Source organism: Liolophura sinensis, chromosome 12, assembly GCF_032854445.1.
Source record: "Liolophura sinensis isolate JHLJ2023 chromosome 12, CUHK_Ljap_v2, whole genome shotgun sequence".
Taxonomy (NCBI): Eukaryota; Metazoa; Mollusca; class Polyplacophora; order Chitonida; family Chitonidae; genus Liolophura; species Liolophura sinensis.
In genome coordinates this window covers 15,863,123-15,890,372 of record NC_088306.1, presented here as the reverse complement: position 1 = coordinate 15,890,372, position 27,250 = coordinate 15,863,123, and the positions used below count along the sequence as shown (strand labels likewise).

The 27,250-nt window shown below is 39.1% G+C and overlaps 1 protein-coding gene and 1 long non-coding RNA gene across 2 annotated transcripts; one reads left to right on the top strand and one right to left on the bottom strand.

Annotated features, from left to right (window-relative positions):
* Positions 1-444: 444 nt before the first annotated feature.
* Positions 445-27,250, top strand: LOC135479171 (metalloreductase STEAP4-like). The gene is made up of 2 exons (XM_064758941.1): positions 445-831; positions 24,700-27,250. The coding sequence occupies exon 2, from the start codon at positions 24,717-24,719 to the stop codon at positions 26,190-26,192; it is 1,476 nt and encodes a 491-aa protein (XP_064615011.1). The 5' UTR covers positions 445-831; positions 24,700-24,716; the 3' UTR covers positions 26,193-27,250.
* Positions 6,797-17,982, bottom strand: LOC135479065 (uncharacterized). The gene is made up of 3 exons (XR_010445821.1): positions 17,863-17,982; positions 11,265-11,315; positions 6,797-6,916 (listed from the first exon to the last, which is right to left on the bottom strand). It is a non-coding gene; the product is annotated as an uncharacterized LOC135479065 (long non-coding RNA).

The window sequence follows — 27,250 nt, the reverse complement described above, 5'->3', positions numbered from 1 at the left end:
AAATAGCCGACCAAAGTGCTACGAACTAACAATAAATATACTTTGACATATTATATTATTTTTATTTGTCAGTTAGGCAGGCCGCGATATGTTTACTTTTAGCTCTACGGATCCTGACTGCGGTGGAAAAGATGGCAACAGATAAATTGCTCACTTAAAAAAAACATATCTTCACACTTCCATCTTTTTTGCATGTAACGAGTAAACTTGGGGACTTACGTAGTGTTAAGACTAAATATAGCTCAGTCGTCTTGAGGGAGTTTAAATACCTGTTACTCTGTGGTTACTAGAAGTCTCCACGACTACCACGCAACTGAGGATGAAGCTTGCACGCGCAAACGTCATCGGTAACGTCATAGACCTGAGCTAAAAATAGTTCTAGCCAAACGATAAATTTCCGCGCCGCCGGGTCCTTGCTTAACAGGAGAAAATGTGAGTAGCGAATAAGTAGTACCCAGCCTTAGTTTTACCTCGTACTTTCGCTACCGTACCCTTGAAAAGACTTCAAGGTAAATGCACACACGTCTTCATGCAGAAATAGGCCAGGCGCTACTGCGAGGAGATGGTTACAAGGAAGGCACTACTTTATCTTACTCCAGCATTTATTCACCATAGGGCCGTACTCTACGCGCTGATAAACTACACTGGCTAAAGATATACAGCGTCTGACCGACCACTTTTGATTTTTTCATCAAAGAGATTTCTTAATATGATTTTGTGCCCTCGGAAGATTCCCTTTGGTTAACAACTCTGGATCCACGATCCCTCGAGGAAGGTGCAAAAGCGCTTACCCTTTCATGTTTGCTGACGAAGGCCGTTAAAGTCATTAAGGTAAGTTCATTAATTAAAAAATTAGCACTTTACGTCTTTCACCGACATACACGTTCGTTTTGTAAGTCTTGCATCGTATTGGGACTTTCTGGAAAATGTGCATTTACGAAAATTCTAAACTAATCGGATACACTCAAAGAATATTTTTTACAGAAAGTTTGTTGTCTGAACGATGCTAGAAAGTAATCTGTTATTACAACTTAGTAGTGTGTTATTTTCATGATTATATCCTGTTTGCCTAACAGAATCTTTGTGTTGAATTAACAGAATGTGTGTGTTGTATTTAACAGAATAATCTGCTAAAATAACAATATGCATTCTAGTATCACTCAGACAAGAGATTTTTGTGTTAATAACTGAACGTTATTACAGTTGCACGGAAAGGATTTGTATCATATATGTTATTTTACGACATTACGACTGTTCAGTTAAATTTTATTTCCGTTATAAATTTATCTGATTTGTGATTAGTGACCCCATACTGATATTACATTTTTAAGTAGAGGTAATTTGAAGGAAACGGCTACATCTTTTCAAGTACAGTGACGAATTCACCAACATAAGATAGTATCCGAGCTAGAGTTACATGTACTGGCATAGACGTGTGTGTCATATGGAACAAATAATGAAGTCATGGTTCAGCAGAGAATCGATTCTATACCCGAATAGAGGGCCTCCGTGGCTCAGTCGGTTAGCGCGCTAGCGCAGCGTAATGACCCAAGAGCCTCTCACGGATGCGGTCGCTGTGAGTTCGAGTCCAGTTCATGCTGCCTTCCTCTCCGGCCGTACGTGGGATGGTCGTGGGTTTCCCCCGGGCTATGCCCGATTTCCACCCACCATAATGCTGGCCTCCGTCGTATAAGTGAAATATTCTTGAGTACGGCGTAAAACACCAATCAAATAAATAAATAAATATACCCGAATACCTGTCAGTGGCGCGATGTTTGACTACACTTCTGCTGAGTGTAGAGTTTACGTTATAAGGTGTCAAGATGCAAGTGTTGTTGAACAAAAACGGCAAATGTCTTAGAATGAATGAATGATTATGGCTTAACGGCTCGGCAACATTTCAGCCAGCAGTGTTTCTATAAGGTATGACACGTTCATGATATGAGTTAGAAAGTACGGTGAGAAATCTGACTCCGGGCTGTGAAGTCTACTTGTGTTCCCGGGAAGCTTACACGCGCATGCGTGTATGTTCGCAGTGTAGAGTAGGTAGATGTAGGCTAAATACTAGTATTACACAATCTTTGTTTGAAGCAAAAGTATTTTCAAAATCTTTGGGTCATGTCAGACATATGTAGTTTTTATCCTGAAGTAAAAGTAGTGAAAAATATCTGGGTCTTCTCAGACATATGTAGGTTGAACCATGAAACAAAAGTAGTTACCTTTGGGTCATGTCTGGCATATGTAGGTTGTACTCTGACAAAACCATAGTTACGAAATCATTACGTCATGTCAAACATATGTAGGTTGTAGCCTGAAGCCAAAGCAGTTACAAACTCTTTGGGTCATGTCAAATATATATGTAGGTCGCAACCTGAAGCAAAAGTGGTTACAAAATCTTTATGTCATATCAAACATATGTAGGTTGCAGCTAAAGCAAAAGTAGTTACAAAATCTTTAGGTCATGTAAAGGCTGTACCTTGAAGTAAAAGTAGTTACAAAATCATTGCAATTTTACAAACTCTTCACGCTCTATCTGACATTTGTGTACGAAATCGTTTGTAAACAGTGATGTAAAGTTATACACACTTGTAGTTATAAAGCTGTATTGCCGTAATTTAAAAGTAACGAAACCGCAAGATTGTGCTTTGCTAGATTACAAAGAGGTAAACATTTCAAAGATCTTTCAACATTTTCAAATGTATTTTTACATAATAAAATTGCAAAGTTATTGTTATAAGTACGTTCCTTTAGCGCTGTATTTATTTATTTAATTGGTTTTTAAATTAGTCAGATAGCACAAGTGAGAATAATACTACAAAGCTATGGATGCACATGTACCTAAGGGACAATTCCGAAAGAAACAAAGTCGGAAATTTTCAAAGTTACCAGGCTAAAATTATTATATATACTATTATATATAAGATTTAGCCACATCTTAAGATTTATTTAAACGTAACAAAAGTTATTGTCATTTATAGGGTTATTTAAAAAATATTTTGTCTTCAATGTTAAGTTGGAAAAGTTCAAACTGGGGTACAACAGGTATATGTAATAATACAACTTTTCAGCGCGGTTTTTATATTCCCTAAAAATAGAGCAAGCTTATCAAGATTACCACGTGTGCAGATACCTGCCAAATGGAAAATGATGATATTCTCGGGTTAGTAGCATATATATACACGTTCATGTTTGTTAAGTTATTCTGCATATAGTTATGGGGGGCTATAAACTTACAAATGTTTATACCGATACGGCTCGTGCGGCTGGCAAACTAAAGATATCATCGCTAACCATCTTGATGGTGTTTACGGCTTTACTTTAGCAGATCTGGCACTGTATTTACAAATATGTGTTTGAGTTCATTTGTGTACATTTAATTTAAGATCACTGTCATCGTGGATCGCATCATCGAGGTGTTAACATATTTATTGAAAATTTAGCGTAGTAATATCTAGATAATGTATCTTTTCAGCAAAGGTGTACAGTAAATCGTTGGTCTGCGACATCCATTACATGTACTCATTTATTTGATTGACTGGCGTTTTACGCCGTACTCAAAAATATTCCTTTTATACGACTGCGCGCATCATTATTGCGGGAGGAAACCGGGACATCCACTCCAGGTGTATGTAGCCTACGAACATAGTAATGTTGCAAACACCCAGCAAAACTGATTGTTACTATTTTGTGGCCTTCAAGCTGGCAATACTGTACACACAGTCACTGTGAACCGCTAGCAAATGGCTTTATTGTGCACATCCACTGAGATAGCTTATACGTTGTCTTTCATCAAACCATCAGTTTCACAGTGTGTGCAATTCTCTTGTGAGTAAATACGGACAGAGCGTCCACAATCTCTGACACTCTGGTGCATAATTGTGTCTAATTCCTAGGGCTAGGGGCGGAGTATTCATCGTGTTGAATTAAATCGACACGCTGGATATATGAACAGTTGCACTCAGAGCGCCGTCAAGTACATACACGTATTTACACCTATTCACCTGGATCACACCCCGTGTTTCTTTCCAACATCACTGAAAACTGTTGACTGCATTTCTTTGCATGATTCCGTCCTGATTTCGCTCTGATTTCATTACTTCTTTGTGTTAAACGTCCCTTTGGGAATCTGCCTGGAACGTTCATTTTGGTTGACGGCTGGTATATGAATGTCTGTTTCGACGCATAGATTGAAACACAGAATGCTGTACACGTGCAGTAAAACTTTGTAACTAATAAAACCCAAGGTTATATACATCCAGTAAAACTTTGTAACCAATAAAACCCAAGGTTATATACATCCAGTAAAACTTTGTAACCAATAAAACCCAAGGTTATATACATCCAGTAAAACTTTGTAACCAATAAAACCCAAGGTTATATACATCCAGTAAATCTAACCAATAAAAACTCAAGGCTGTATACATTCAATAAAATTTGTAACAAACATAGCACGCAATTTTGTGCACATGTGAGTCTTTGTGCAAAAAGCAACTGCCATCTTTACCTTTTCAGCTACTGGGGCCCCCTTGGCTCAGTGGTTGGCGTGCTAGCGCAGCATCATGTACAGGGCCCGTGTTTATCAAGCAACTTAAGATTAAGTCATAAATTCCAAGTCGTTAGAAAACAAACTCAGAACAGGAAAGGACTTAAACTGTGATTAGTACATTTTTCTACGGTCAAGAATCAGTGAACAAATTTTAAACTTTCTAGTGCGAGACATTTTAATTGTAGCTGTGTTCGAATTTTTGACCTAAGTCTTAAGACGTGTGAGAAATATGGGCGCTGCTCTGATAGAGGATCGAAAACCATTGATGCTTGTAACTATAAGATTTTTGTCGTGAACATGTGCTCGAACTTACAATAAACGTATTGTTTACAGTGGATTTGTGGAACAGAATCAGGACAGGTGCACCGGCAGATTTTTTTTATCTCATGCTATATTTATGAAAATACTGTGATGCATTTGTACGGCGCACTGCACAAAAACAACCGCGCACTTTGGAGAAGACAACTATGACACGGCTACACTCAAAAAATGAATCTATTATTTTTAACAGAAAGTGTGTTATCTGAGTGATGCTAGAATATATTCTGTTATTATAACATAATACTGTGACACATTCAACATAATATCCTGTTAGCCTAATAGAATCGTTATGTTGAATTGATAGAATATGTGTGTTATATTTAACAGAACAATCTGTTGCAATAACAGAATACATTCTAGCATCATTCAGACGACAGACTTTCCGTTAAAATTAACAGATTAATTTTTTTAGTGTAATTTTCGACACAAGTTAAAAATCAATGCATTTTGGTGTTAAACCAAGGAAGTGTGTATACCATGTGCTGTAGTGATGTGACTATAGATGTACAAAGCTTAGGAAGTGTCAGTACAACCGCCGTCTTATTGGAACAAATCTAGTACATTCAAAGATAGAATGTTAGACATTTTTTCCCCAAAGTTAACTAAAATAACCTGCCCTGCATTATAATACCCTAATATATTTGTAATAGTAATATAATATAAGTACGTGAAATGTATGCCTTATTTTGTCATGCTGGCTTCCTGTCGGGTCGAACGTGGGAAGATCTGCCGGTAAGCTGCGGATGGTCGTGGGTTTCCACCCGGCTATGCCGGTTTCCTCCCACCATATTGCTGGCCGCCGTTGTATAAGTGAAATATTCATGAGTTTGGCGTAAAACACCAATCAAATGAATATGTAAACAAACAAAGACAAAAGGTAAATCATCATAGCCTTGTGATTTCCTTTTAGTCAGCGAATGTTCAGTCGATCTGACTAACAATGTATTTTTCAGATACGTGTATATACATCCATTCATACCATTGTGTATTTTTGCAACACACTTACAAAATATCATTATTTTTCCTTTGCCTGATCCGCTTGCTAGTAGTATTCCCTTGCATCATTCGTGACAAGTTTTGCAACTAAACTCTGCATATAATGTAATCTAAATTTTGTCATTATATACACGTAGATTTCGGACAATGCCTTTACAAATTTGTATAATGTTACAACATATTTGATCCCGTTGCATAATAATATTTAGTATTAAGATGAATTCATCCCTGTAACTTTGTATACATAACTTTTGCGATTTTTGCGATTTTTGCGATTTCTGAGGATAATCCTGAAATAACAAGTCCACAACTCCTGATTCCACTACTTAAATAATAGTTTTCAGTTTACGTTTATAACTTTGCATCTTGGCGTTATCATGTATCGTGGTTATGGCATTAACAATAACTGAGTGAGTGAGTGGGTGAGTGAGTGAGTGAGTGAGTGTTTGGAGTTTAACGTCGTACTTAACAATGTTTCAGTCATATGACGACGAAGGAATCCTTAGAGTGCATGTGATGTGTCTCCTTGTTGGGGGACGGATTTCCACCGCTCTTTTGTCTAATGCTGCATCACTGAGACGCCTTACTGAAGGCAAGTAATCCGCCCCGCCCGAGCCATTATACTGATACGGGTCAACCAGTCGTTGTACTATCCCCTTCATGCTGAACGCCAAGCGACGAAGTAACAAGAATTGTCATTGGCTTTCATTTTCATTTTTCATTTCAATGCATATCCATAAAACTTGGAGCAATCTAAAAGATACGGTGCTTATTGTAAGCAAATTAAAGAAATAATGGAGCATTTATTTCTTAAGTTTTCCAACTGCTTAGCAGTTTTGTGACCAATACCAAAACCAAAAAAGCGAACAAATACATTTCACTTACCTTTTCTTTAAAATTTATCAAAATATTACATCGCATATATAGAAGTATGTTTTATTGACTTCGGAAGGAGAATCCGATCTTCACAAGGCTTCACAAGGCTAGTGGGACAGTCCATGCCGCCATTGGCCAAGTGTCGGTTGGCTACGGCCAAAACTTCACAGGTTGGACCTTTGTTGCACCAGAAAGGAAATGTTTTTTGTAGTGACTGTATAAAGTTCTATGTAGCTATTATCCATGACGAATCCTTATTCCATACATAAAGCTGCCTGTGGTGTTTTCTCAGAAAACCTGTTTAAACGCTATCTGGTTGCTTCATTAATCTATTTTTGGCGGTAAATTTATGACCGCTGCCCTTGTAAAGTAAAGAGTTCATCCCTGACAGGTGATTACTGAGAAAGTGCCCGGATGAAACCGGGGGAGATCGACATCTCTGGGGTCAAAGGTAATACTGGAATATTGTGGGTAGATCAACCAAATGTCGGATTTGGGAAAAGATTCCGTTACAATGAACGGACATTCTGAACAGTTTCACTATATATGGAAAGCGTATCTAATAGAAACATATCGAATTTGTTACGTTAGGCGAGGGAGAGCTTTGATCAAACTGAGGTATAGGGGAAAGTTATGTCTGGACTGATCAAACTGAGCTATAGAGGAAACATTTGTCTTGTCTGATCAAACTGAGCATAAGAGGAAACAATTGTCAAAGTGAGCTACAGTGAAAGTTTTTGTCTGATCCGATAAACTGAGCTATAGTGGAAACTTTGGTCTGGTCTGACTCTGGTCAAACTCTTCTATAGTAGGCCTACAGTAATACATTATATTTTGGGCTAATATAATCCTCTTTCTTTTCAATCCCCTTCTTTTGAAGGCGTTTTCCTCACTTTGATATTGTCAGATTGAGTTGGAAGTGAATCATGCTTCGTCTTGCAACCCGTCAAATCAATCAGACTTTTTACGTCTACACAAACCACAACACCTCACGCCACCTTGCATCTTCTTAACGTGTTTAACATGCTGTGTACATGGACGATCTGCACAACCTTGGAACAGCTTCCTATGCTGCCAAAAAAACGTACGCGTACGCGTTGTGTTTGGAGCCCCATGTGTCTTAGGCTGTCTTTGAACAGGACCGTGTCTGCAGGAACATCAAAAAAACATATGGTGTAGTGTACTGATACAACTGCAGCATACACCCATTTAGCCCTGTTCTATACTTTAACCCTTGTGTTGGCATAGGGCTTCAGTACAAGATGGCAGTTGTTTTTTGTTTTTGTTTTTTGTTGTTTTGTTTTGTTTTTTTTTATTTTCAGCAATACACCGTACGAATACACGGCATGTTTCACCCCAGACTAATATGGACTTGTATGTCATCTTCGTTTAGCTTTGGTAAGCTGTATCATTGCGGCTTGCACATATGTTGATACAACTGTCTGTTTACACTGTGGTTTAGTTTTTCGGTATACCATGAACACGTATTTAGACTGGGAAAATAAAGGTACTCCAGTTTTGAAGTGGAAGAGATATCTAAAGTCCTATGTAGATTATTTTTTTTGAAACAAAAAACTCCTTTCTTTAGTCACCAGTGTTAATTTTTGGGTAGAGGTAATAAACCTTAGTGTTAAGACGTCTAATAACACAAGTTCATTCAGACACAGCCACTGTTTCGTACATTTGATCTCGGTGCTGTGAAGAACACTGTTTTTGAATACGCCTATTCTTCACAATTAGTCCATGCTGTCTGAACTTGTTAACATATCGCAATTGTTATCACTTTTTACTACTTTATCACGTTCTAATACCATATGGTACTAGTCTTTTCTTACTCACGTTATATTTAGTAGTTAATAAATACCCTACAATGTTTTAATACCACACTGAGCGTAAAGTTTGGGTCGACTGACTTAAAAATACAATTGAGCTAATTCAGCGCAGAAAACTGAGTCATATGACTAGACCAGGTCAGAGTCATGAAAGACTTCTCAGTATTTTCCGTCTGATCAAGTGAGTCAGCAATATAACCAGATAAGTTTCATGATGATAATTTGTTATACCAAGTTCTGTACACAATGGCAAAGAGTAGTAGCCTTTGATTAACATGGTCTCCATCTAATAATAGCTTCGGTTTCGACTTCTCGCCATTCGCACTGTCGAGTAGATATCACTGTTCTTCTCTCAACTATGTTACTAATTCATTTCATAATGTGTTTTTTTTTTTTTTTTTTTTGGGGGGGGGGGGGGGGTGTAAAGGTATCTTTCGCCACTGACCTTTCGAGTGACTGAATTTTATGTACAATTTATTTTATACTTGACTGGACAAACTCACATCAGTCAAACAAACGACTGTTGGACTTGAATGCATACCATAAGAACTTATTGGCCGCAGTTTGATAAAAACAAACTGACAACATGATACAAGCTGGAAAATGCTTATCTGATTAGAGGCAACGTGAACAGAAAAACGTAATGTAGAGAACTAAATTTTCGACTGATTAGCGGACAATGCTTCTTGAATAATAAATGATTTAATTGGGAATGCCATTTTATAAATGAATTGGGGTATGAAGGAATTAGGTACCTTAGGTGTTTCTACCAGTTTTATATAGCGGCGCTGCCAAGTTTTATACACCGGTACTCTCAAGTAAGCAAATTTTACCGGTAGCAAATTTTGTAATACCACTAATACTAGGTTATATACATACCGGTAACGCCTAGTTTGTTTTTTACACCAGTACCGCCAAGTTTTATATACCGGTACAACCAAGCCTCTCTATACGGGTACTGCCACGTTTTATACACCTGTACTTCTAAGGTTTTTCTTTATTTTATTTTTTTGATACGATAGTTTATCTTTACACTAGTACCGCCAAGTTTTATATACCGGTGCCACCAAGTTTTAAGTACCGGTGTCTCCTACTTTTATATACCTATACTGTCGAGTTTTATATACCGGTAACGCCATATTTTATGCACAGGTGATACCAAGTATTATATAGCGATACTACAAAGTTTTATACACTTTTACTGCCAAGATACATATACCAGTGCGTACTACCATGTATTATATACCGTTTCCGCCAACTTTTATATACCGGTACTGTTCAGTTTTATATAACGGTACTACATTGTACCAAGTTTTATATAGCGCCAAGTAACGGTTTCTCTAAGCAACTAGCTTTAAATAAGAAGAGCGCGCACGCGCATTTCTTCAGCTACCAACCTTTCCGGATCGTTGTCGTACAAATACATGATAAATGGATAGTCGGGGTATAATGATAACACCTAGGCCTCATCACGCCTTACACAGGCAGCTCTGGGTGATTAAGGCGCGATGAAAGCTCCCCGGGGTGATGGATACAGGCAGGTGCAGACTGGGAAACCAGGCAGTCTACCCCAGGATCCCTAGGTACATTCTATGGCCAAATCACTGTGGTATTATAGCGCGAACAATGCTGGGTGCCTTTTGAGAGTTTAGTCGTCTTGAAGTAGAGTTCCTGAATCTTTGTGTACTACAGTGATCCGTGTGTTTCGTAAATATTACGACATTAGAGGGACGTCCAGTGAAATCTGACGTCGCCACTCTACGGCACAGAAGGGCTTTACGTGCGTATCTTTCAACATGACAGTGATCGTTTTTAGATCAAAGTACCGACAGAATATCTTTACTTTTTAAAGATTGGGAACCCAAACCCACCCCGAGCAAATAATTCAGAAGAAGTTTTTTTAAAGTTGTTTTTTATATTCTGTATACCACCCATGTTTAAATTACCAGATTGGGTCATCCAACGTCATGTCACAAAGGGGACGTCAATCTGTTGGCGTAACGTCGCCGGTGTATTAAGACTAGCCTGCTTTACGTAGGCCTGATATCCTATCTATCCATGCATACCACCATACGCCAATACCAAGTGGCATTTAAGGGGTTTTGTAAAAACGTGGTCAGTCGCGTGAATAAATGCCCATTGGACTGGTCCAGGTTCAAAAAAAAAAAAGAAAAAAAAAATATAAGACTAACCAACTACCTCTGTTCAGACGGCAACTCTAACACTTTACACCACCACCTTGCTGTCCAAATGAGTAGTCCCTTTGAAGAGTCAAATCTAATATTCCATCATTTTAAACTGGAATTCTGCATTTGATTGGCCAGTTCCAGACCTACAGACAGCTTGTCCAAGGAAATTAATGCTGTGAGCCCTAACGGTTCATGAATTCAAATTTGAGATCCACATTTGATTGGTCAGTTCCAGACCTAATGACAGCTTCTCCAGTGAAATTAATGCTATGAACTCTAGCGCTTCATAATTTAAAAATTGAATTCTGCATTTGATTGGTAAGTTCTAGACCTAATTTGAGTTTATACATACAGTGAAAATGATATTGCATTTGTTTATATCATTGTAAATTTCTCTTCACCTTGCAGGAACACATACTTCCATACTTTTACGGTCTACAGCTGCCTGCATGCTGTAGGTTTTAAGGGCTTGAAATCCGATCATCAAAAACATGTCGAACGTACCATCAAGCTGGACATCATAACAGCAGAATCCTAGTGTCACCTCGGTATGACCTGCAATATATAGACACAGTTTTCAAAAATATGACAATATAGTTGGTCGATAACTTGTAAAACCCAGATTTGCGTCCGAACTAGGACGGCTACGTTTTGTGGTGATCAGAGATAAATACCCGCATTTCTCAATCAACAATCAAAAATTGTTTTCTCGGACCAGAACATCGTTTCGTACATGCTTGTTTTACACAGTGCACTGGTCTACAGCCATCATCTCCCACCATAATGTTGGTCGCCTTTGTATAAATGAAATATTCTTGAGCGTGGCGTAAAGCTTCAATCAACTAAATAAATAAACGTTTAATTGACTGCAAGACGGGAATAAAGTCCGAATGAACTTGTTCTATCCCGCTATAGTTAAATGTACATACAGTAAATATAATTACAGATAAACAACTAGGCGTGCATATATATCGATATGACGAGATACAAGGCTGACTGATGGTGATACGATATAAGGTTAGTTTGTTGCTAGAAATCTGATTTCATGATATTCATGAGGTGATCCTTTAATTTATTTTTAAATAGAGAAAAAGTTGATAGTTTTGAAATAGTGGAGAAGTTTGTGCCATTCTCGAGGACCCTTCGAATGGATGGAGTATAGCGAGAGGTTTGTTCGTGTTAATGGTGTATGGAGATTTAATGTTTAATTTCGCATAGGGTAAAGGTTTACATCAGACTCCATTTTGAAAATGGTTTGAAACGTTGTAGGAAGGTTAAAGGGACTACATATAAACGTATTGACAATTTGGAGGCAAGAGAAGGTGTTGAGTTGAAATATGTTAAGGATTTTTAATTGATGGAATGAGGGTGGGGTGTGTAAGCCAGTGTGATGAAGTGATCATGCGGATTGCCCGCTTTCGCAAAATATACAAGGGATTTAGGTGAGTCATGTAGGTGTTACCCTAAAGAACACTTGCATAGGAGAGGTAGCGCAGAACTAGGGGAAAATACAGTATCAGAATTGTTTTTTGCTCAATAACTTCATTGTTTTATAATTCTAATGTTGCGTGAAATTTTATTTGAAATATATGTAATATGCGATGTCCAGGAGTCTAGTCTTATAGAGGCAACTAATGGAAAGAGGAAAATCATTTAGACCGAGCTAACATCCTTCAGTAAACAGTAAAGAAACGTTTGCCTGGGCAATGATATTATAAATTTGCTGTTCGGGCAATAATGAAGGCGTTTGCTCTTCCGTAAAGGTTCTCAGCAGGAAAGAGTTTTTCCAAACAAGTATGTCGAGATCTGAGGGAATTTATTCAAAAGTTGGCAGCTATTTTTTAAATAGACGACTATCACAGATTCCGAAATGTCATCTTACGTCTGAGAATAAATCTGGATTCTGATAACGCCCCCCCCCCCTCCTCCCCTCTCCCCCCCTCTTTATAGAACCCTCCATCAAATGATAACCCTTCATGGTATCCTAGACAAATCTTAATTTAAAATACCAACCGGTACATTTTGGATCTTTCTGTAGTTATGACAAGGGATTACATTTATTTTAAAGTTGTTATGAGGACGCACCGTAGAATGTTTCTATCTAGTTATGTTCTTTATCTACGTAACCATCAACGGATTAAGAAAACATGTGATTTCAGAGGCGGTGCAATTCATTTTTCTTTCTTTTTAGTATTGTCTATCTTTAGCTTTTGTTTTTATAGAATATAAAAGTTTTAGAATAGGACCTATGCGCGTTATAAGAACCTATAATCTATTTCTTTTAGAGAGTCGCCTACATTCAGCTGTCTGTAAAATCAGTCATGCACGCTACCAAAATTGCCTTAAATCAGAGTGGGCGTGGACAGTGAGCATGGGGAGTTATTTGTTTTACAATAGCTGCACAAAAAGCGGTTTGAACAAACTCCATGAAATAACACAGCCTGCACAGTCTCTGTTGATAACTAGATCTCTTTAATTTCCAAATATCCAAATCTGATACTATACTGCCGTGAGATCATATGCTACAAGAGATAAAGTAAAATTCATTTCTTAAGTTATTATATTAAATCGTGCGAAGGATTTCAAATATGGCAGTGTCAGAAACAGGGTTTACAATAAAGTCAATAGCAGTTCAGCTAACTAGTGCCATTCTCCTTCAAAACATGCTGAACTCCGCCCAATACCCAGCACGCCAATGGTATTTGAATAATTATGACGTCACTCGAGGCAACTGGTTCTTGTCGTCGAAAACAAGCTCATGGACTTTAACATTATGAATTAGAAAAAATGTTCTAACTTCATTTTCCTAGCAAGAATATGAACTTCAAACAGATCAATGTGTAGAGCTTGTGTTGTTACGTATCACTGACTAAAAGTAAGTTTGGTAGCTAGTATGGGTGATTTTACAGACAGCTGAATGTAGGCGACTCTCTAAAAGAAAAAGACTATAGAAAGGTTTTTAAAGTGCGCGTCTTAAAAAAGCCAGATATAGTTTTTGAAGTGTATGTTACAAGATGATAACTGGTGTACAAGACGTTGTTAGCTTAAGGCTGCTGTAAAACGGAGAATTTACCGACAAACTAAAACAAACTGAAGGCGTGTAAAGGAAGCGATTTAGATAAGAAGCAGATGGCAGGCTGAGGGGAGACTTTATGTTGATAGAACTGGCCAGAAACTGTATATACATCTATCCATTAATGACTAGCTATGTTATTAAGTCTGGGTGGAGCTGTAAATGGCTTAGGAACACCTGCGTTCTGAAGTTTACCTGAGCTGAGAACAGAAGCGTGCACATGTAAGGGGAAGTTTCAGGTGGAAATGATACATTTCCGCGGAATAACCTCCGTCACGAGGTCACAGGATTGATGCGCTTATGCGGTACTTGAATCCCCACAAAATACCGGGAATGATCTCCATCACAAATGATGCGCTTGCGCGGTAGTTTAAACCTCGCTAAATACCGGGAATGACCTCCGTCATGAGGTCACAGGAATGATGCGCTTGCGCACACCGTGATGAGGTCGGGAAAATAATGCGCGGGATATAATGAGCGTATTTTACATCCATTTCTTTACTTCGAGTTATTTAATGTTACGCATTATCGTACGCATGTATGCACAATGAATGGAGATTTTTGTGTGAGCTTTCACGTAATTCAGAGTGTTCAATTCATATAGCAGACCTTGGAAATTTCTTCTTCGAACTCATCTATCTAGTTGAGACAGTTGTGGATTGTGGGATTTGAGCAAAATGACGCCAAATGTGAAACTTAAAATTAGCCTCAGTGACCCGTGTGAGACTAAAACGTATTCCTTTCTGCCCCTATGACACCATAAACTATCACCTTCTGCTCATGTGACATCATAAAGTATCCCCTTTTGCCCTGGTGATACCATAAAATATCCCCGTCTGTCCCGATAACACCGTAAACTATCCCCCTCTGCCTCTACGACACCATAATCTACCTCCTTTTCCCCTATAACACCATGAAGTACCCCCGTCTGAACCTATAACACCGTAAAGTGTCCCCTGCTATCCCTATAACACCCTAAAGTATCCCCATCTGTCCCTATGACCGGAGTTAACGGAACTACGCCACACAATTCGTGTGTAGCAGACCTATGCTGTCTTGAGTGAAAGATTCGTCCAGGATGGATCCGTCTGGGTGATCAAACAAATTTATTTATTTATTTATTTATTTATTATACAGACAACAGAGAAATAACACTTTTGACGACTGACCCGGTGGACTTTAATTTCTATAATCGGTTCCTCACTCACTGAACCCCAGAATAGTGCCTCCAATTTTCCACTAGACTTGAAGTCCTTGATTTTACGTATATATCTCCATAGAATTATCCATTAATAATTTTACTGCCACCCAGGTTGCATGGGCTGATAAGCTCAATATGGATTCTGTGATCGCCGACCGCTGACTGGCCGTTGGTGACGCAGAACGCCTTCCAAAGGTGCCTCACCATTTTGCGTACCAAGACGATATGGCTAAACTGAGACTAGTGGTTCAGGTTGACTTGATATTTCTGTAGGAATTACTCGTGCATCTTGGTAAATATGAACTGATGCGTTAAGCTAATTAACTTTATCTTCATTTATGTCCCACGCATTAAGTGGAAAAGAAAACTCCAATGTAACAGATCCTTGAAAATCCCAATACATTGGGTGGAGCAAAAGTCTGGACCCATAGGCAATTTACTATGGAACAGGATGGGGCTTCGCCACATTTTGCAAAGAATGTGCGCAATTTTCTGGACACCACATTTCCAGGGAAATGGATTAGACGTCCAGGGCTGGTTATATGGCCACCAAGATCTCCGGATTTGAGTCCTTTGGATTTTTTCTTATGTGAAGATCTTAAATCAGTGGTTTATGCTAACAAACCAAAAGAACATTACAAGCACAAAATATCACACAAGAAATTGAAGCCATAAGAGGGAATAACTATCCTTCGAAATGTGCAAAGATCATGTGTCTCCCGAGTAAGAAAGTTTTTGGAGGAAGGTGGAAGTCCGTTCGAACACTTATTGTAATCTGTAAATTGTTATATAGTAAATTGCCTATGGTTTTTTTTTTTTGCTGTATGACATACTGATATTGTTCAAAATCCGATGACGTCATATCTACATACCCTCTTAGATATCACGGTATTCCACTATAAACAGAAAAAGTTATTTTCATTAATTTACCACTTAAGAATATTTTACCTAATTAATACGACGGAGGACAGCATTATGGTGTCGGAATAAATATATACATGATACGTATGCCTAGGGAGAAAGCGTTTCTCCACTGATATTCTTGAGCATTGCATACAACACCAATGAGTTAAATAAATAAATATGTCTCCATTGCTACATACTCCGATAATGCTGGTTAAAAACACTACTAGGGCTACATAAATTACTGTTGCCAATACAGTTCCTACGACCCACAAAAAAATTCAAAAATTCATTTAAATATATATTTTAAATGTTTATATACATATATATTATATTGTATCACTGTTATGCTTCATTTTATTGAATTTTGAAATTTGAGATCGGTATAGTTACGACGATCTCGTCATACAAAATTTTCGTCAAACTATGGTGACGTTATATAATATTGTCATCAAACAATGATTTTGTCAGACGAAATTGTTGTCAAACGAAGATCTTGTCACACGAAATTGTCGTCAAATGATGATGTGGGTAGAGGAAATTGTTGTTTGACGAAGATGTCGTCATACGAAATTGCCCTCAAACGATTATGTCGTCAGATGAAATTGTTGTCAAACTAAGATCTCGTCATACGAAATTGTCGTCAAAAGGTGATGTCGACAGAGGAAATTGTTGTCAAACGAAGATGTCATCATACGAGTGAGTGAGTGAGTGCTTGGGTTTAACGTCGTGCTCCGTCATACGAAATTGCCCTCAAGTGATGATGTCGTCATACGAAATTGCCATGAAACGATGATGTCGTGAACTTGTCGGCGCCGTGTACACTCCAAAAATTCATGTGTTAGTTTTAAGAGAAACTCTGTTGTCTGAGTGATGCTAGAGTGTATTCTGCTATTGAGGCAGATTAGTCAGTTAAAATATAACGCACATCAATTCTAATAATTCAGCATAAAGGTTGTATTAGACTAATAGGATATTTTGCTGAATAAGACAAAATGTTTTGTTATAATATATAGGAGGCTTACAGAATACATTCTAGCACCACTCTGACAACAGATTTTCTGTTTATATAAACACATTCATTTTTTATTGTAGTACCAGTGTATCATGGTTTTTTTCTTTTTTGATACTCTGCAGTGTGTCGGCTTAGCTTTTTGTCCGCATCACTTCAGCCACCTCCACTAATCTAAAATGCCATAGGAACTGTTTAATGTAGAAGTCTGAGAGTGCCGGTTACTATACACAGACACATCCTATTGACTGTATGTAGATGTTAGCGCCCGTTCATGCAGCTATCTTTCCGGTTTTCTTTTGTTCACACTCCAAAAAAAAAATGATTAGGACAAAAAGTGTGTTGTGTGAGTGATGCAAGGATGTATCCCATTATTACATGTATAATATAATTCTGTGTGATGTTGAACGTAATATCCTGTGAGTGTAATAAAATCTTTATGCTGAATGAATGTGATGTATATGTCTGATTATTTAACAGAAAACACCTGCTGCAATATTATTACATGTATAATAAAATCATGTAAAATCTTTATGCTGAATGAATATAATATGTATGTCTGCTTATTTAACAGAAAAACCTGCTGCAATGACAGAATATATTCTGGCATCACTCTTTGATAAATACAACAGATTACCTTTTTAACAAGACCAAGGTCTTAAATGGTGGAAAAGTATGATTCAAATAGCTTTTAATCGATTTTCTTAATCTGTTCTCATAAAACTCACACAAAAGTTGCTGGAATTAAATTTTAATTAGGTTGAAGATTGGGCTTTGATTGTTGTTGTGGTTATACTTCAAGAAAACCATTCTTAGAGTCTTAAGTGTGAATCGATTTTAAACTTCAGTCTCCTTAAAACGCGCAGGAACATAAGCTAATGTACATGCACAAAGCAGTACGGAATATACGTACCGTCACCCCACCACCACTGCCCTCCGAGTGTCTGTAGACGTACATGTTCTGGTATCGTTCAGTGTACTTGACAATCGTTGGACCAAACTAACCTCTGCACGCCAGAAAAAGAACTTCAATCTATTTTAAGACCCCATGGCGGCTTCCGATATCAAAGTTTCATTTTGAGCTTTTCTGAAACCTCTGTCCTGTTCGCGTCGGAACTCAAACCGTAGGCTTCCACTTATGTAATTTTAACGAAAATTGGCATCTGTCAGTGATTACGCAATACACACAGTCACCGCTAGATGGCGCTGCTGAGACCTTGTGCTTGATGAATCTGTGGCTTTTCTAATTTCAGTTCCGGGCTGAAGGAAATTGTTCGCGGTAGTATCTGATGTGTGCTGATGTACAGTTCGACTCCATGAACTTCGATTACTAGTCTTTCTGCGCATTATTTACTGCACTGATATATCATTTTGTCATGCCTGATTTATGGCACAGAAAGAAACCACCAAACATGAATATTTAGATGTTTATGTTGCGTGGATATCTGTGGTGGGTGGATGTCAGTGGTGCGTGGATGTCAGTTGTGCGTGGATGTCAGTGGTGCGTGGATGTCAGCGATGCGTGGATGTCAACGATGCGTGGATGTCAGTGGTGCGTGGATGCTTGTGGTGTGTGGATGTCGCTAATACGTGGATGTCTGTCTTGCGTGGATGCCTTTGTGCGTGGATGTCAGTGGTGCGTGGATGTCTGTGGTGCGTGGATGGCTGTCTTGCGTGGATTCCTGTTGTGCGTGGATGTTAGTGGTGCGTGGATATCAGTGGTGCGCGGATGTCCGCGGTGCTTGGATGCCTGTTGTGCGTGTATGCATGTGGTGGGTGGATGTCGGTGGTGCGTGGATGTCTGTGGTGTGTGGGTGTCGGTGGGGATGTGATAATGTTGGTGGTGCGTGAATTTCGGTAGTGTATTGATGTCTGTAGTGCGTGGAAGTCTGTAGTGCGTGGATGCACGTGATGCGTGGATGTCGGTGGTGTGTTGAAGTCTTAGTGAGTGGATGCCTGTAGTTCGTGGGTATCTGTGATGTGTGGATGTCTGTGGTGCGTGGATGTGTGTGGTGCGTGGATGTGTGTGGTGCGTGGATGTCTGTGGTGTGTGGATGTGTGTGATGCATGGATGTCTGTGGTGCGTGGATGTCTGTGGTGCGTGGATATTTGAGGTATCACCGCTATGTACATGAGAATGGTTTTATCACTGTTGTATCCATGGGAACGATTCTATCGCCCCTATGTCAATGTGGGAAGAATTATATCAAACCTATGTCCGTGTGAACTGTTACATCACCGCCATGTCAATGCGAACGGTTACATCACCGCTGTGTCCATGACAGCGGATATAGCACTTGTGTCCGTTTGAACGTATGCAGTGGATAATGAAGTGCTTTTCATTCTGTTTTCACTTCAACCATATCCACATTGTGCAGCCTTCGAATATTAAGTAATATTTAAGTATATGACAGAGCATGTCTGTCATAACGCTTACGCAGGGAACAGAATATGTGGTCAGCTGGGGAACTTTACGTCGACTGTTCTATGTACTGCTCATTTATTGCGTACTTGCACGCCGATTTGAATCACTGCTATGGTAATTTGTCCGGGTGTCGGATCCACAAGTCTCGCCGCTGTGAATGTAGACATATAGCCACGATAAATGGCTATGGTAAATAAAGAGTAAGGCATTAAATATGTATGTAGATAAATATTTAATTCGCCCTGACTCATCTGCTACAAGTTACAATAATTCATGATGGCATATGGTATGCCCATTAAAACGGTGTATAAATCGCTCAGTATCATCCAGTATATAGTATCTGTGCGTGGCATTCAATTTGCCTATTTACGTAGACATTACGTGCCTGTCATCTGTAAGTGGCCGTGAAGCATTGCTTGTAAACGCACGTAAGTTAAGATGTGTATGAGGATATATATAGTGAGTTACGTAACCAAGGTTTGGAAAACTAACATGGGCTTTTGGCTGCAGGATATTGACGCGTTTCCCAACTGTGCACAGTTAGCAATGTTTAACTAAGAGCAGGTAATGGCTCATGGAAAATACGGTTGTTACACCGTATTGTAACTCCATTTTCTCAAAGTGTTGTCTAAATGACAGCGTTCATTATCTCTCGTTTATATGCGTTTATACCCTTGGTAAAATATCAAAGAGGCGTGTAAACAATCATGTGAAAAAAACATATGTCTCAATTTTTTTTTTTTGTTTTCTTATAAATAATTAATTAAAAACTGGGTCAAAATAAAAGTGTTACCAATACACAAAACGCTAATCTATCCTTATGAATGGTGTGCATAAATTCATATTAACAACCTCATTGAAAAATGAGTTTAAATTTTATTGTTAGCATTTTATTATTAGCATCATTGGCTTTCTTTTATATGTATGGAATAGCGGAGTATTTCTCGTTTAAATTAATGCTGGTTCTGATGAGTTTTAAAATATTTGTGGGCTGTTCATTGTTTATTTCATTGATGGGGACCCGCTCAAGAAGTTTTCATTTATGTACCGCGGCCCGGCTTCCACCCACCATAATTCTTGAGTACGGCGTAAAAAGTTTAAAGCCACAGATGAACAAGCGAGAGCTGGATTTGAGCCCGCGGATTCTTTGGTCTAGGCTTTTTTGAAGTAGGCACATTTTTTTCGTCTGGAAATAATTCTGTACAATTTCACGCATGTTTTCACTAGAACGTCATATGATATATGATATAAGTCTGTATTTCAACCTTCAAACATAAATTCATAAATTTCAATTTCCAAACTAAAATTTTGGGACCAGCTAGTACAGGAGCAGTCAAGAACGAGAACATGTATGGTGACCTAAACTGAGCAGTACGTATGACGTGGTGAAAACTGATATATAGTATCGACAAAATGTGATTCATTCTAACCATACACCCAACACGTGATTTGCATGTATAACGTATGTGATGACATATATCAAGGTGTGCATACCGCTACTCCGTTCAATTCAACAGAAAGTCTGTTATCTTAGTGAGGCTAGAATGTATTCTGTTATCGCAGAACTACATCAGATTCTTCTGTGAAATATAACACACATATTGTATTAATTCAATGTAACGATTCTAACAGAACATTATCTCGATTACGACACAATATTGTGTTGTGATTACAAAATGCATATCTAGTATGGCTAAGACGACAGGCTTCCTGTTAAACTTAACAGATTAATTTTTTGGAGTGTATAGGACCAGTTGTATAGAAAACACGGCATTTTTGGACGCATCTTACGTCATAAGAGCAGCCTTCATATCCTATGTTAGAATCAGCCAAATCGTTCTGTGCCAAGAGGGCCTCTCACTGTCACGAGCGACCTTCTACCTCGTTCAGGCGCCTCCACCATAAGGTCGACTGACTCGGCCCGCAATCGTGTGGTTCTGGTGATCATACAAAGAATTGCAGAAAAGTTACGCTTGTACACACGATACTGTTTGTGTGGGATTGTGGTTGCCGTTTCACGGTCATCTATATGGGTATACTCCCACCACCAGCCCTACTCACACCCACCCACCCTCCTCACTCACGCCCCCCCCCCCCCCAAAAAAAAAAAAAAAACTCACGAACGTGAACCGATACTACAGGCATGGAATTTCGCCGTGCCGTCATATGAGACAAGCTAACCTGTAGATACAGACATCTTTGGTTGTTTATCCTGAATATTCTGGAACAAACTGCCCCCTCATAGCCTCTTCTCATAGTCTGAATTCTCAATCCCGCTCCCCAACCCCTCAGTCTCAGAGCATATAATTTCATTACCCGTTCGGATTTTCTACGCCAGATTCCTGAGTTAATATATCGTCTATCACACAAATGGTTGCCATACTATATCGGCAAACGTTAAGCTGTATATAACGTTTGCTTCGCGCCGAAGGGAGTATCACCAATGGCGGACATTTACCAATGGCGGACCTTAGCATCAGAGTCTACTCTGGAAGCAGACATGCCTAGTGAGAGTCCACGTGCATCTGGAAGCCTCCATCACAGTTTTGGATGAGACTTTTCCCTGTGAGAGTTAAGAAAACACTTCGCGTTAACACGATACACATTGCTGTAACCTAACATTTACCTAACCTAACAGACAGAGGTTAAGCCGTATAAATTGGCAACCACCAGGATATGGTTACAACAACAACATCAAACGGTTTGTGGTCTTTGAATCAGTAACATCCCAAAAGCGCTCAGGTTCCCTCGTTCGCCCTTAAACTCCAACAGGAAATGGGACTTTGGATGTGAGCCTATATGTCCAGGTCATGCGTCAACTGAGCTAATATTTCACAATGTGATAGGTCAGTTTACAGTCTGTGAAATAAAAGATAACAGCCTATGTTATTTTGAATGAAAATAATAAATAGGTATTAAGCATTTGTGTGTACACGAATTATATCTAAGAGAAAACCCTTTATTGTGATGTTAAGGTCAACTTTACTCCTCTGGTCCTGGAATATTTTTGCGAAGTGATATTTTATTGAAGCTTTAGCGCATGGGCACGTCTCTCTGTCTGGGATGTGTAACTGAATCTTCATCCAAGGCTTAATACATGTATTTTTTTTTTTTTTTGCTTATTTTTGACTGTGTACACAAGACCATGTTAGGCGCGCTTCTGAAAAACTTTAAAGCATAATATTTTATCAACATATTTTTTCAAATATCGAGTGCTAAATGTTTCTTTCTCGCCTTGAATTTACCTTTTCTTGTCTCTTTCATTTTTTGATTAAGGAGAAGTATATGTTGTTCTATGACGATGGTTCGGTTTGGGCTTGGGCGTAGGCCTACGTGTATTGATCCAAATCAAGTCGCTCCCAACCCAGACAGAACTGGATTAGATCAAACATGCGTATTGATACAACACATAACCAGCAAGCATGCACTAAATCGGTGACTTAATCAGTTACTTATTTATTTGACTTGTCTTTTACGTCGTTAATAAACATGATTAATATTTTGGGGTACGTCGTAAAAACACCAGTCAAATAAATCAATTCAAATAAAATATGATTTACTCAACGTATATGGTGAAGAAAACCAAACCGCCCTTTAAATAAAGACGTATTAATGGTAGTGCTTGTAATCCAACATAAATTTCAAGTGAACAATTAAGTCATCTAAGCATTAATAGTCTTTTTAGCCTTGTAGTATTAAAGGAAAACACCTCTAAAAATCGAGGTAGACATGGCTAAATAGACCACTTAAAACTATGCATAAATATACTTTCATTTATTTTTTACATTTTTGTGCAAAGAGTTAAAAGCGTTCAAACTTTGAATTCTAAGGTGGACTTCATGGACGGAATCCAGAAAAAAAAAGCCAAGAGGTCAGCAGCCCCGCGGACAAAAGCCAAGGCGGACAAAAGCCCCAGCAGACAAAAGCCCAGTCGTCTTGATTAACCTAGAAATCATATTCGACAGTCTAACAAAATGATGCTAAGTATTTGTTGACGGATATTCAAACAGTGTGACTTTGTTTTCCATCTAAAAACTTGTCATCAAAATCTGTCTCAGTCTGTCACTCGTGTTCAACAGATTTCCTCTCATAAGTTTTCACAACGATGTCGCCAAAAATGACTGTCTCTGATGTCTCTAATATTATCATTGAATGCTTTTCGTCGGGCAAATATATGTTTATTCTAACGCTATACTCAGTTTGTTTGGCTGAAGTATTTCGCCATGGCATACAGGATACTTAACACAGTATCACCTCGCGCCTGCTCTAAGGTATTCATTTTGAGTCGCTTTACAGGCATCTTATGTAATTTTATATGTTCACTTTAACAGATGTATTTAAAAATTTTGATTATTTATAAATTTCGGAAACCAAATAATATTGTAGTTCACAAGAAAAATATTTTTTTTGAATACGCTTAAAAAGAACAGGATAATCAGGAAAAATGAATGTTTTTGAACATCTGCACTCTGAAAGATTGAAACAGGCACGTTTTGTTTCTTTAGTTTTCTGAGGTTTAAACCCTCACTGTTACAAGTATTTGGAATCAACCATTTTCTTTAGAGGTGTTGGGCTATAGCATGTAAAGTATATTTCACGGATAGGAACAATTAACATATATGCATATAATATTTGTGTTCATAGAATAGGGAAAAAAATTCTTCTGCTGAAAACACAAACTGCAAAACAGCAATTGTTTACCATACTTGTAGACTTTAAGATAAGCCTTGAATGGCGATCGAGCAGTCCGTACACAGCTGAAAGATGTCGTCAAAAACGGTTAGAATACATGGCGATTGAACGAGCAAGAAGGGGTTCTATTGATTGCAAACATTTATTGAAATCTGAATAACTGATCGAGGGGCTTATGTTTGCCGGGGGGTTTTGTCCGACTGGGGTTTAGCCCGCTGGGGTTTTGTCCGCAGGGTGTTTGTCCGCCGGGGCTTTTGTCCGTCCCTCTTATGAACCATACTCTCAGAGATTAGGAACTCTGGTGTCACAGGAAGTTTAAGCACGACACTGAAAGTTTGAATATCTCTTTTTACCCATGAATAAAAGATTATTGAAATAATGTTCCAAAAAAACCGTCTTTCTCGTGAACATCAGGGATGACGGTTGATGTGACGTCAGAGTTCCTAGATACCGTCAATAGGGCTCTTAAAGCCCACCACAGTATTCAAATATTTGAATGCCTTTCAACACTCTCCTCAAAAATCTGAAAAACTAAATGAAAGTATTCTTACGCATAGTTTTCAGTTGTCTGTATGGTGAACCTTACTTATGTTTTAGCTTTAGCTTAATTGTATTTTGTCATTGTATTAACAGGTGAAGAAGATTCCAAGATGGCGAACGCAATTGTTGATCTGCGGGTATTGGGTGTGATTGGTACAGGGGATTTCGGGTTAGCCATATCAAAGCGGTTGCTTCGTGCTGGGTACAACGTCATCATCGGAAGCAGATTTCCTGAGGAGCGAGACTTGGCGAAGCGAGACCAGATTTTTGCGGGCGTGGATGTAGTCTCAATCGAAGAATGCATAAAGACGGCCACCATGCTCGTCTTTGCTATTCACAAGAAACATTTCAACTCCCTGCTCGAGTTCCAAGATATTTTGTCCGGTAAAGTCGTCATTGATGTGTCTAATCAGGACAAACGAGATCGTAACGAGTCTAATGCCGAGTACTTGGCGTCCATGTTCCCACAGACGTGCTTCGTGAAGGCTTTTAACGTGGTGTCCGCCTACAACATGGAGAATATAGGCTATTGCACGGAGGAGAAGCGAGTCTACGTGGCCAGTGACAATCCCGAAGTACGTCACGTGATCTGCGAAATGGTGAAACTGTTAGGATTCGTGCCAGTCGACATGGGGAGACTGCGCATGTCAAGAGGAATAGAGAAAATGCCCATCCGCCTTTTCTCCGGGTGGGGAGGTTCTTTTCTGATAACCTTGCTCATCTTTGTCGTCTGGTTCATATACGCCGTGTTTAAGTTCTACGTGAGAATGAAGATTTACGACGGGGCCCAGTTCCCTCTCAAAGTGCTGAACAAGCCGATCTGTATGACGGCTATCACCCTGTTAGCTATCACGTACCTGCCGAGTTCGGTGGCTGGGATGACGCAGATTTACTACGGCACTCGTCACAAGAGGTTCCCTCGCTGGTTGGATAAGTGGTTGAAGGCGAGAAAGAGTCTTGGTATCATTGCGCTTTTCTTAATCTTCATTCATGTGATGATGTCCACTTTGACCATGGGACCGACCTACTACCCCGACTTCTACGTGTTCAAGTCAATTCTGCTGTCCACTAACAAGTCCGAGCTATTTTTGTATCAGCCTGGTTGGATGCTCTGGCAGGCCGAGACGGCCATGTTTCTGGGAATCATAGCCCTGATGCTTCTGCTAATCCTCGGATTAACTGCAATCCCTTCTGTGGCCCATACTCTCAACTGGCGCGAATGGCGCTTCGTCCAGTCCGGATGTGGTCACGTGGCTCTCTTCTTCTGCATTGCGCATGCGATCTTCCGAGGTTTGCCTAACTGGGCGAAAGCTACGAAGAAAGTGCACGTGCTAGACTCTCTGGCCTTTCTGGCCGTCATCATCCCTGTTCTAACGCTGTTGTTCAAGCTCTTTATGATCATGCCATGTATTGCTAACCACCTTCATAAAATCCGACAGGGATTCGACCGAGAGGATTCGATGGACAGTAAAGAGGAGTCAACATCAAAGTCACACGATCGCAAGAAGTTCCGACGCAAAAAAAAGTCTAAGGAAAGAGACGTATTTACTCACCCGCCTGTCGCTGATCTACAAGATATACCATAACGGGGCGACAGATTTCGTGTAGAGTCAAATTTACCAACTTCTTGGTGTTGTGGTGGTGTTTCTTAGTGAAAGAAAATTCTGACTTTTAATAGAATGTGGAACTAAGAAATAGATTTTTTCATGAATTGAAAGTACCGAATCTGCAATGTAATGGGTGTAATAAACGAATCCTGCGTTCTGCTTCGTACTCTCATACTATATCTTATGTCTGATACTCCGCGACAGCACTGGTGATGTGACGTCATAGGAAAAACTGAATATTTATATGATGTTTGCAGGGCATCCGGTTGGACAACAAAACGTTAGTTTTTTAAACCTGGTTAAAGCGATTCTCTGGTATAGGTGTACAAGTTTAACTCTTGATATCATGTTAGATCTAACCTCTAACTAGTTTCATCGGTTATAAGACTACGACCTCTGCTGTGAGTCTAACCGGTGTACATGTATGCTGAAGACGCTTGCGCATGCGCTGTCATGTACAGGTATGTGAGGAACCGGCACTCCATCAGATAACAAGCTGAAAGAGAGAGAGTGCAAACTAAAGCTGAGGTCGTTTCACTACTCATAACAGATAACGCGAGACACGAAATCGCTATAGTCACAATGTCTATTGTGCACTTGGTGTTACGGGAACTTAACTGGGCATAATTAGGTGTCCTGATGGATAACCTATATTGTATCCAAGTAAGTATCTTGTCAAATAGCCTGTTTGAGCCTTGGCGGATTTCTTGTTAAGTGTCTGTTTGGGTGTCTGCTTAGGTGTCATGATGAATGCCCTGTTAAGTGTCTCAATTTAAATTTTATATTCTCCGAAGGATTATATAATGCCTATCCTGATGACGTTTCTATTCAATTCTCAGTGAGATTATCTCTTAAGCTGATTTTTATCCTAAACACCCAAAGGTTTAGTTCCCTCGCTGGATTCTCTATTCTGTCTCCAGATGTATTTCCTATTCAAACTCCAGAAAGATCATCTAAGTCTCCTGAAGAACTTCTGCTTAAAACCTTGAAGAATTCGTCTTTACTCTAAAGGCGCATGCCCTATGCAAAACCTTAAA

Coding starts and splice junctions, on each gene's coding strand:
- LOC135479171 (XM_064758941.1), top strand. CDS start 24,717: ATGGCGAACGCAATTGTTGATCTGCGGGTATTGGGTGTGATTGGTACA.